The sequence below is a fragment of the Zalophus californianus genome, chromosome 13 (genome assembly GCF_009762305.2).
Source record: "Zalophus californianus isolate mZalCal1 chromosome 13, mZalCal1.pri.v2, whole genome shotgun sequence".
Lineage (NCBI taxonomy): Eukaryota > Metazoa > Chordata > Mammalia > Carnivora > Otariidae > Zalophus > Zalophus californianus.
In genome coordinates, this window is record NC_045607.1 from 12,268,803 (window position 1) to 12,281,465 (window position 12,663).

The window sequence follows — 12,663 nt, forward strand, 5'->3', positions numbered from 1 at the left end:
GCACAGAGCCCCAAGCGTGTCATTGTCCAAATCCGAGGCTGTCCCTGGAGTGGGGCCCAAGAGGCAGCGCTTCCAATATTAGCGTTAGTGACTACCTGTGGCTTGGCAGGTGATCCCGGGAGTGGTCAGGACCTGGGAGATCAGCCTGGACATGGAGTTCTCTGATGTGGGCTCCAAAATTTGACTCTGAGAGGTCCTTGAAGATTCGCCTCTTATTTTTACATTTCACTTAAGTTATACACCCTTATTTAAAAATACTTAGCACTGAAACATGTATCAAGTGAAAAGTGAGAATCTGTTTCCCACCTTCCCCATTCCTCTCCAGGAGTAATCGCTGTTAATATTTTGACATGTACTTACCCAGACACTTTTCTATGCATATATGTATATGTATAATTTTGTTTTTACAAAAAATGGGGTCATTTGTTCTGGAGCTTTCTTTGTTTCTCTCATCAATATATCACAGATCTCCTACGTCACCATCAGACCTACCTCGTTATTTTAAAAGTAATGATTATCGGATGTTCCACAAGTTATAGAGATTCCTTCCTCAGGCCGTGTATCTCCTTTTTTGGGGGGCTATCACAAAAGCAATGCTACATGGATATTCTTTTTACAAATGTCTTTGTGTATATATATTTTCCTAGAAATGGAAATGCTATATGAAAGTATATGTGCACTTTTAAAACAAACATATAGACCAGTGGAACAGAATAGAGAACCCAGATATGGACCCTCAACTCTATGGTCAAATAATTTTTGACAAAGCAGGAAAAACATGCAATGGAAAAAAGACAGTCTCTTCAATAAATGGTGCTGGGAAAATTGGACAGCCACATGCAGAAGAATGAAACTCGACCATTCTCTAACACCATTCACAAAGATAAACTCAAAGTGGATGAAAGACCTCAATGTGAGACAGGAATCCATCAAAATCCTAGAGGAGAACATAAGCAGTAACCTCTTTGACATCGCCCACAGCAACTTCTTTCAAGATACATCTCCAAAAGCTAGTGAAACAAAAGCAAAAATGAACTTTTGGGACTTCCTCAAGATAAAAAGCTTCTGCAGAGCAAAGGCAACAGTCAACAAAACAAAGAGGCAACCCACAGAATGGGAGAAGATATTTGCAAATGACACTACAGATAAAGGGCTGGTATCCAAGATCTATAAAGAACTTCTCAAACTCAACACCCAAAAAACAAATAATCAAATCAAAAAGTGGGCAGAAGATATGAAAAGACACTTCTCTGAAGAAGACATACAAATGGCTAACGGACACATGAAAAAATATTCATCATTATTAGCCATCAGGGAAATTTAAATCAAAACCACATTGAGATACCACCTTACACCAGTTAGAATGGCAAAAATGGACAGGGCAAGAAACAACAAATGTTGGAGAGGTTGTGGAGAAAGGGGAACCCTCTTACACTGTTGGTGGGAATGCAAGTTGGTAGAGCCACTTTGGAAAACAGTGTGGAGGTTCCTCAAAAATTTAAAAATAGAGCTACCCTATGACCCAGCAGTTGCACTACTGGGTATTAACCCCAAAGATACAGATGTAGTGAAAAGAAGGGCCACATGCACCCCACTGTTCATAGCAGCAATGTCCACAATAGCCAAACTGTGGAAAGAGCCGAGATGCCCTTCGACAGATGACTGGATGAAGAAGATGTGGCCCATATATACAATGGAATATTACTCGACCATCAGAAAGGATGAATACCCAACTTTTACATCAGCATGGATGGGACTGGAGGAGATTATGCTAAGTGAAAGAAGTCAAGCAGAGAAAGTCAATTATCATATGGTTTCACTTATTTGTGGAACGTAAGGAATAGCAGGGAGGACAGTAGGAGAAGGAAGGGGAAAGTGAGGGGGCGGGGAGTTGGAGGGAGAGATGAACCATGAGAGACTATGGGCTCTGAGAAACAAACAGGGTTCTAGAGGGGAGGGGGGAGGGGGGATGGGTTAGCGCGGTGATGGGTATTAAGGAGGGCACGTACTGCATGGAGCACTGGGTGTTATACGCAAACAATGAATCGTGGATCACCACATCAAAAACGAATGATGTATTGTATGGTGACTAACATAACATAATAAAATTTAAAAAAAAAAGAAAGTATATGTGCACTTTTTTCTTTTTTTTAATTTTAATTTTATTATGTTAGTCACCATACATCATTAAGTGTATGTGCACTTTTAATTTCAATTGGCACCACCAGATTATCCTCCAAACAATTGGAGTCAATTTATACAGCGTCCAAGAGCATATAAGAGTGTCCTTTTCCACACGGCCTAACAGCACTGTTTGCAAACTCTTTTTTCTTTTTTTGCAAACTCTTTTCTATCTCTCAGTCTGATGATGGAAAAAGAAACAATACTTTATTACAGTTTTACTTTTTTTTCCTAGTTGCTGGGGGAATTTTTTTGTATTTTTGACCATTTTAGTGTTTCCCTTCTTTGAATTTTCCAGCTGAATCCTTCCCCATTTTTTCTCTGTGGTTGCTTTGTTTTTATTATTACTTTGCAAGGGTTATAATGTGCTTAAGAGATATTCTGTTATGTTTTCTTTCTTGATCTGACTGATAACTCTCTGTTCTCAGTATGCAGTTTGAATAGATGTTTTCCCTTTTACTTATGCTCTCTTCATTCTGGGAACACAAATCATTCATCTCCCTAGAAAGAAAAATGGAACATTCTTATCAGCTCTCATGTTAGTCTGCTCCCAAACATCTGAAACTTACATGGACACAGATGTCATGGAATGCACATAGTTGGCAATCATAATAGGTTACATAAGTTGAGTGTTTACTATGAGTCAGGCCCTCTGTTTAAAGTGCTCAGATGCTTTTGTGTCATTTAATCCTCCCAGTGACTATATGAGCTACCCCCACGTTCATTGCAGCATTAGTCACCATAGCCAAGACATGCAAACAACCTAAGTGCTGCCGACAGATGAATGGGTAAAAAAAAATGTGATATACACCCAATGGAATATTACTCAGCCATACAAAAAAGAAAATCCTTCCATTTGTGACAACATGGATGAAGCTTGAGGCTATTATGCTGAGTGAATAAAGTCAGATAGAGAACACAAATACTATCTGATCTCGTTTATATGTGGAATCTAAAAAAGCCAAACTCATAGAAACGAAGAGTAGATGGTGGTTTCCGGGCTGGGGTGGGAAGTGGGTGAATGGGGAGAGCTTGGTCAAAAGTATATCCTTCAACTGTTATTAAGATGAGTAAGTTCTAGGGATATAATGTACAGCATGGTGAGTGTAGCTAACAATACTGTTGTATATTTTAAAGTTGCTAAGAGCATAGATCTTAAATGTTCTCTCTCTCTCTCACACACACACACACACACACACACACACACACAGTAACTATGAGATAATGGATGTGTAAACTAACTTTACCATGGTAATCATTCCACAGTATATATGTATATCGAGCCATCAAGTTCTACACCTTAAACTTACACAGTGTTACAGATCCATTGTATCTCAGGAAAGCTGGAAAAAACAAACAGTAAAAAAATTTTAAATGGGAAAAATTAAATTATACTGTTTGGGCACGGATGTATATGTGGTAAAATTAGAAGGGAAATCAAAGAAGTGATTAACATAAAACACAGAATAGTGGGGGAGAGGGGAGTTGCAATTTGACAGAGGCACAAAGGCAGGTTCTGGGAAGCTGGCAATGATGTATTTCCTAAACAGGTGGTAGATGCATAGGGTTTGCCTTGGGAGAAATCATCAAACCATAAAAACAAAAATTAGAAATCAAAATACATTTTTAAAAATTTCAAAAAAATTTAAACATTCCAAATAGAACTCACTCACTTATTCGTTAATTTCTATATTGATTTCTTTATTCTTTTATTTAGCTAGATCCTATGGGATATGGTAGTGGATAAGACAGAGCTCCTCCTTTCATAGAACTTACAATAAAGCATAAGATATGTTATACACTAGACTACAAGCTCCATGAAGTCAGGGGCAAGGTGTATTTTGTTCTTCATGGTAGCCCCAGGATCGAGCGTCAGGCACCTAATAGGAACTTAGTACATATTTGTAGAATGAATGGAAGAATAAGTAAAGTAGTTTCTTAGGCAATTACTTGTTAAAATATCATTGAGATAAGTGCATTGAAAGAGAAACACAGGGAGTTTGGAAAATGTAAATCACAAAGATCTAACCTAACCTTCCTGAGGAAATGGTGCTTCAGCTGAGATCTGAGAAGTGGAGGAGAAGAAAGCGTTTTAGTGTTATACGCAAACAATGAATCATGGAACACTACATCAAAAACTAATGATGTACTGTATGATGACTAACATAACATAATTAAAAAAAATAAAATAAATTTAAAAAGAAAAAAAAGCATTTTAGGCAGAAGGAATTTTGGGGGAGGCACAGACATTCAAACTATAGCAGTGTTGATCCAAATTATTACAAGGAAATAAGATTGCTGCTAATTAATGAGGGCAGGGAAGTATATGTCTGGAACTCGTGGGATTCACTGGGACACCAGCAGGTGCTTTATGAATGGTTGTAATGAGTTAGACCTATAATGGGTAGTGTGGGCAGAGAACCCTGATTCTGATTGTTCACTGAGGACCCAAAGTTATGATATAGCACAGGTACAGTGTTTCAGAGTGATAAAGTCAATATTATAGAAGAAGAAATCAGGGCATCGCTAAGAGTGAATCGTTGTTAGATAAATTCTGTAAACAATATGACATAATTGGTAATAAAGCTCATGTGCTTGTGACACTCAGCTAAGGCTTCCAGGGGTGTCTTTTCCACACAACCTCTGCTTGAAATGCTTAGGGAGGATGTAATTTATACGGGGAAGGTAAGAGAAACAACTCTTTTAATTGGGGGGCCCCCAGCATTACTGGAATTTAGATCCACTCCAATTCACAGATTTCCTTTGTCAAGTAATCGTACAAAGACCTTTAACATTGTAATAATGTTCTGCAACCACAGAGAACTGCACCAAGCACAGCTAACAAGGCCATGGAAAGCAGAGTCAGAGAACCTAAAGTCAGACCTGAAAGACACCATTTGACAACCAACCTAGATCAGTAGAAGCACGGAACAAGTAGAAGGGAGATCTGGTGGAGGGGACGACATTTTAACTACAATCTTGAGGCAAACTGTAGCAGTGGGGACTACAGCTTGTCCTACGAACCCTCCTGTTACCTTTTTTGAAAAGAAAAATGGCACTCAGCCACCATTTTAAAGGAGCAGTGACAGGGTGTAGTGAACTTAATGTAGGGTGCGAGAGGGTCTGAGCGGCGCAAGGGGTAAACAGTAGTAGACACTGTTGTTGCCTCATCCATGTACCCTCAAGTCTTATCATTGTCATGATACTGACAGGAAGTATGCGACTTTCCCCCGCCTACTTTCAGATAGCAGCATGTCTGTCTACGTCTGAGAGCTATTTCTGGCAGCCGGAGGTGTCCCGGGGAGTCCCAGGAGTTCCAGATAGACATGCGTAGCAGAGAAGAAGTGCTGAGGAATTAACGCTCCCTAGGAGCGGCCTTCAGTCTCAGCTGGTGGGAGTTGGGTGGGATAACTTAGTTCCCTCGGGTAGGATAACTTAGAGTATCTGTTCTGCACTGGTTCCAGAGTTCCCCAGCAATAGTAAGGGCTAGTTACGCACAGGAGGAAGCCACGTGGTAGTGTTCCTTTATTGCCTACCTTCCCTTTTCTGTCCTGGTTCCCCACTCCCTCCTGGTGTTCCCTGGGATCGCCTCCCAAAGGAGCTGCTTGTATTCAAACTCTTGTCTCAGGACCTGTTTCTAAGTGAACCCAAATAGCTTCCAATATTATGGCTTAAAAACACCTTGTAGAGGTCCACCTCTCTTAGAAAGCACTGGGCCAGGACATGTCAAATCTCTCATTTCATGGTGGATGCTATTTGGCAAGGAAATGGCCTAAAATATGCCTGCCAAATTCTATGTGTCTTCTTTTTAGTAAATGTGAAGAACTACAACCTTTAAAAAGCGTATGATTCAGTCGGCTGCCTGATTACTCAGCAGGGAGGGGTCAGGCTCATAAGACCGACAACAACGAGAAGAGCCACTGTGAAAACAACAGCAGCTGTACAACAAGACGAACAGTTATTGTTTGGGTCCCTTCTACATGTCAGGGATAATGATAAGCACTTCAGTTATAGTTGTTCAGTTATTTACTGTTTTTTCAAAATTATAAAAACATATTTTTCCCTCATTATTACATACAAGGAGACTCAGAGATGTTAAATAACTTACTCTAGAGACTCCCAGACTCTAGATATGTGCTGGGGCTATGATTTTCAGATTGTTGGGGGTGTTTGAGGGATCTCAATAAACAATACCCACTTTCCCAGTTGGGTTCTAAATCAACTTACTAAGACAAGGGCAAACAAAAGATGGGGGCCAAATTGCTACTTTACTCCTGATGATGTCTAGGTTGGAGACATGACTTGAGGTGAGAACCTAAATGTTTTTCTGACTGACCCCAGAAGCAACTATTGCTGGGTTAGGAAGGGTTCCCAGGTGTATATGAGTGGCCGATTTGCCCTTGGAGGTAAATAGCAGAGCACATGCTCCGTGTGAACAGGCTGGTTCCCAGTAAGAAACAGGGATGGTCTGGGCTGAGTGTGCCCCAATTTCTTTTCTGGGGCAGAGTGAGTAAGGGAACAGACTAGGGCAGTTATTACACGAATTGAATCTCCTCCACTTTGAGGTACAAGTCAAGCTGGGTGAAGAAATATTCTTCCCAACACTAGCACACTCTTCCACCTATATTGAATCAACCTTTGGTGACCCACGTGAAGCAAATATGGAGGAATTAAGTAATCACTTGAAGAATTCTCCTTAACATGGTTTCGACCTCCATGTTCAGAAACCTCCAGGGCGCCTGGGTGGCTCAGTTGGTTAAGCGACTGCCTTCGGCTCAGGTCATGATCCTGGAGTCCCGGGATCGAGTCCCGCATTGGGCTCCCTGCTCAGCAGGGAGTCTGCTTCTCCCTCTGACCCTCTTCCCTCTCGTGCTCTCTATCTCTCATTCTCTCTCTCTCAAATAAATAAATAAAATCTTAAAAAAAAAAATAGAAACCTCCAAAATATTTACCAGAGAGAGCAATCACCTAGAAGAGCCTTCATAAATGATAAGAAGACTGGAAACAGGGCTTCCAGAGAGGGAGTGATTGAGGGTTGTCCCAACAGACAGAGGGAAGTCTTAAGATTAAGATAAATAACAGAACCGAAGATTCAGATTCCATAAACATCTGTGGAGCACTAACTGTGACCCAAGTAAGCTTATATATTACTTATTATTCATTACTCTTATTATGTAGTTGTTTTTCCAGTCTTACAGATAAAGAAACCAGACCTCAAAATGGAAGAATGTTCCCCAAATTACATAGTGTGAGAGTAGAGGGCTTTTGGTCCTGATTTGTAACTTCTGACTTCAAGTCTTTAGTTCTTGTCACTATAACACTAAATATTATTGGGGTATATGCATGTAGGGTGTTAGACTAACATAATTCAGTCACTTTATTTTATAAATGTTTCAGGAAACCGAGGCTCAGAGACAATCAAGTGATTATCCACTGTCACACAGTTCATTTCTGGCAAAGTGCACCCTGGAACCCGGGGCTTAAACTAACGCCCCATTCTGATGTTTCAATAGAACACTGCCTGTTTAAGTATAAAGTGTCAGGTTACTTCTTTTGTATTTATTGCTACCAAACATAATGAATCCTATATTCTTGGGCCAAGGACATCCTCCATAGTTCTGTTATAACTTGATCTAAACAAAAATTTGGAATTTCATTTGCATTTTATATGTATACAAGCCCCCTGCCCCCCACAGGCTTTGCTTAAAGACCAGTAAAAATAACAAGAGCCATTTTGAGAGTAGGTAGTAAACTACTCAGAGCGTGGGCATTTCACAGAGATGATCTGAGGTTACTGTTATCACTGGTCCCTCCCTGTCCTTAGATGTCAATCTGTACTTTGAAATATAAACCTAAGAAAAAAGAAGTCTCAAGTTCAGGGAAGCTACAGTGGTTAGGCTCTCAGGAGGCCAATTTCAACTCCCAGCTCTGAGTCCTGGAGTCAGGACTGTAAGGTCCTGGGAAAGAATGTTAAGAGTGTTTTTCTTTTGAATAGTTTTCCCAGAGCCCCCTTCATATCCCTGTTTCTTAGGCTGTAGATGAATGGGTTCAGCATAGGGGTCACCACTGTGTACATTATTGAGAAGACTCTGTCTTTTCCACCTGAGTGGGTTGATGGAGGACATAAATAGACCCCAATAGCTGTGCTATAAAACAGAGAGACCACAGAGAGGTGGGAGATGCAGTTGGAAAAGGCCCTTGTCTTACCCTTTGTGGAACTGATTCTTAGAATAGCCAAAGCAATATAAAAGTAAGATGTAAGGATGCAGATGAAGGGTCCAATTAGCAATGTTCCTGCCACAAGGATGAGCACCAGCTCATTGACATAAGTACTGGAGCAGGCCAGATTCAGGAGTGGGACCAGATCACAGAAGAAATGGGGGATGATATTGGGGCCACAGAAAGAAAGCCTCATCACCAGGAGGGTATGCACTAGGGCATGGAAGGTAGTGACCACCCAAGACCCAGTCACCAACAGGATACACCGTTGGGAGTTCATGGTCATGGCATAATGGAGGGGGTGGCTGATGGCCACATAGCGGTCAAGTGCCATCACAGTCAGGAGAAAGTTGTCCAGATCTGCAAACAGGCCAAAGAAATAAAATTGTGTCAGACACCCACCATAAGAAATCAATTTACTTCCTGAGCCAATATTATCTAGCATCTTGGGAATTATTGTGGAGATAAAACCAATGTCAGAAAAGGACAGGTTGGCTAGGAAGAGGTACATGGGGGTGTGGAGGTGTGGGTCAGAGGCAATGGCTAGGATGATGAGCAGGTTCCCCACAATGGTGACCAGGTACATGCCCAGAAAAAGCCCAAACAGGAGAGGTTGCTTCTCTGGCCGCTCAGAGAAGCTGGTGAGAACAAATTCATAGATGCTGGTCTGGTTTCTTCTGTCCATGTCTGGAATTCTGTATGAAACAAATTTTTATTACAAGTAGCAAAAAAGTAAAATAATGCTGTGTATATCATATTCCTATTAGAAACCTCATGTGGTTTAGACAATTTTGTTTTGGCAAAGCTCAAATTTATAATTGTGCGTGTTATAAAAGACCCATTTGGATCAAACTCTTTGTAAAGTTATAGATTGGTGTCAGCACCTGAGCAGCTATCCAAGGCTCCTTCAAACTATTGCAGCTTCCCCATGACACATGGCAGTACCTTATGATAAAACAAGTGTGCTCTGATCGCACAGATCCCGTCAGTTTTTTTCATTGAAGAATAATATAATTAAGTAAATAATGTTTTACTTATATTTAAAAATTAATTAAAATGAAATGAAAATAATTAACACTATATCTAATAATTATAAATAATTATGTAATCAATTTAAGATTTTTTAAGGTAAAAATTCAGAACAACATACGTATTTATAATTCCATTTTTGTTAAAATTAAATTACTCCATTCAGTCCCTTTTTTAAAGTTCCCAGCTCTTTGGGGCACCTGGGTGGCTCAGTCAGTTAAGCCTCCAACTTGACTTCCGCTCAGGTCATGATCTCAGGGTCATGGGATCCAGCCCCATGTCCAGCTCCCACTGGGTGTGGAGCCTGCTCAAGATTCTCTCTCTCCCTCTCTCTCCGCCCCTCCACCCCACTCATGCTCCCTCTCTCAAATGAATAAGTTTAAAAAATCTTTAAAAATAAATAAATTCATTTTTCACTCATTCCAACTTTATCAAGATAAAATTAACAGATAAAACTGTATATATGCAAGGTATACAGTGTGATGTTTTAATATACATGTACATTGTAAAATGATGATCACAGTCAAATTAATTCACACATCTTTTGCCTTAGAGAATGTAAATACCCAATTTGGCAGTTACAGTTCTCATGGCAAGTGAAGATATTGATGTTCTTGGCTTATGCATCTGTCTCTTGTAAGTGTGATTGATGTGAGTCAGTCCATTTCAGTTTAACCCAATGCTTGGATAAGATCCATTTTCTATACTTGGCAAAGCTAATAGCCTCAGACCATGATTATTACTCTGAGAGGCTCGGACTCTTTTCTTTCTGGTATCTCTGTCTCTTTCACCACCAACTGCAACCAAGTCCAGACTCAGGAGCTTAGCAAATAGCAGGAAGTACAGTGATGTAATTCATTGTTTTCATTTAATCATGTCACCTTTACAGTCAGAATTAGAAATAAAGGAACATTTATTCCACTTTTTGCTTTTCTTGCTCAAAGGTAATTAACCTTCAGGAATCGAATTATTTACTAGAAGCATACAGCCCATCATCAACAGTTCTATTGATTCCAAAGGAAAAATTTACAAAAACAAATTAATATTCTCAGAATTCTTCTGATATTCTGGGCAAATAAACTAATACAACCTAAAACAATTGACTTTTGGGAAAAAGATAGGTCCCTTGGTCTCCACTTTATTATGACAGATTGTCTAACCCTATGGCTAGTGGTCCAAGCTGTGGGAGGGTGTCAGAGCCACCTGGGGCATTTCCTGTACTTCTCAAAATTGAATCCCCACTATATCTATATACTTAAAACTGCTACATGAGACTCATTTATTTGTCTCCAAGGAGAGTATTTAGGTTACATAGCGTAAAGGGCAAAATTTAGTTTGTACTCAGAAAATTTTGACTCACCTTCTCTATCAAACATTGTAATACGGCTTCAAATAATTCATTTAACCTCTCAAACTTTAGTTTTCCCCTCTGCGAAGAAGGATAACTATGTCGGTCTCCTTCTAACCATCAGAAAAACATCCAGGCTCTTTCTTATCATGACATAATTAGCCCTTCTTGAGTCTGTCTCCATCTTTCTGTCCAGTGACACTTCCCTGTCATGCTGTGCCCCACTCCCCCGTCTCACCTATGAAACTGCTCACGGTCATCAGACGGCTCACGCATTCCGCCTGCGTGACTTTGGTAGTTAGCCCTTTCATCTTCCTAGATATTTCCTCCTCCTCTCCACCTGGCAAGAGCTTAGGTGCCAACATTGGACAATACTTTACATTCTCCTTTTGGAACTCATTGCTTTACCCTCTGTGCTCCCACAACCCTGTATTCTTGCTGGAACACTTGATGTATAATTAGTTGCTCATCCCCATTAGATGGTGTGTCCCTCAGGGCCAGGGACTCATTTTTCTTCATTTTGTTTCATCTTGTGTATGTACTTCGTATGTACTGTTGAATAAGATAGTGGACGGATGGGCAGTAAAATGGCTTCTTAAGCTATGATGAAATTGTACGATGCTATCATTTAGCTACCAGCATTGCCTTTTACACTATAAGTAAATTACAGTTAATGGAACAGGTGTGTGAAGATCTTAGGTTGCCTAGCATGCATTCTTTTTTTTTTTTAGCATGCATTCTAATACATTGAAGGTATTCAAAATTGTGAAAAACTTAAAAAGTATTGTGAATGTTGAATTAGTAAGTCTAATTGGTTGCGCATCTTCACAAGCACTGAATGTGTGGTTTACATTTTACATTTGAATTAAATATTGTTGGGTTTTGATTTAAAAATGCAAAGAAAATTGATGCCTGGAATTCAGATTTAATAGGAACATATCTTCTCATAGGTCTGAATCCGCTCCTTAGGTGCCCCTTCTGAGTGTTGAGAAATGTTCCCCCAAATATCTTGCTTTTCCATATTTGAAAACAGTCAATCTGACCTGACATGCTCCATCCACATGTCAAGTCACTTTCAGGAATATAGAGAGGTTTCAGGAATGTAGTTTCAGGTACTAGAGGGTTAAATTCATAACCCAGTGAAATAGTCCTCTGGATCAAAGCTATCCTGCCACTCCACCCTTTAAGGACTAATGGATATTAAGCCATCTTATACAACTCAATTTTATGACTGAGTAAACAGAATCTCAAAGAGCTGCTGTAATCTGTCCAAGTTCAGCACCACAACTGATAACAAAAACAGGATTCCTGAAACAATTTCCAAAGGACCATTCTGCTTCTCTTGACTGACAGGGAAGGGGGAAAGCATGGCCAGTGACTTACGCTCAGTCCTGAGTTGGGCCCCAAAGAGCGCCTCATTTTTTCACGTTAAGGTAGAGATTTGACTCATCTGCTCTGGGTTCTCACTTGTCGAGAGTGGAGAAACCATATTTGATGACCAGATGAAAAGACAGCATCTTCCTCTATATTTAAGGCATAAGGGGCTCCTGGGACATGGAACCCTCATCTACTCCAAGGATGGAGAAATGAGAGCAGGTCATCCTAGATCCTGAGTCAGCCAAACTGACTAGAAACCCAGAAAAAAGGAAGCTATCTACCTGCAGTTTCTGGAGCAATACCCAGAGCTCCCTGCTGGAAGTTGCAGAGACATCTGGGAACACCAGTATTCCCAGATGAAGTATTCACTGTGGGAAACACCTTCGTCTGTTGCCCAGTCCTCAAACTCTAAATGAACTGCTCTGTGACTTTGGGAAGTTCACTTATCCTCTCTGGACTTTGATTTTCTCAGGTAAGTAAGTCAGAAAACAATGTTCTCTCACAATAGA

At 40.2% G+C, this 12,663-nt stretch overlaps 1 protein-coding gene across 1 annotated transcript; it reads right to left on the minus strand.

Moving 5' to 3' along the window:
- Positions 1-8,122: 8,122 nt before the first annotated feature.
- Positions 8,123-9,085, minus strand: LOC113934176 (olfactory receptor 1361-like). The gene has a single exon (XM_027614691.1). The coding sequence runs from the start codon at positions 9,083-9,085 to the stop codon at positions 8,123-8,125; it is 963 nt and encodes a 320-aa protein (XP_027470492.1).
- Positions 9,086-12,663: the final 3,578 nt, after the last annotated feature.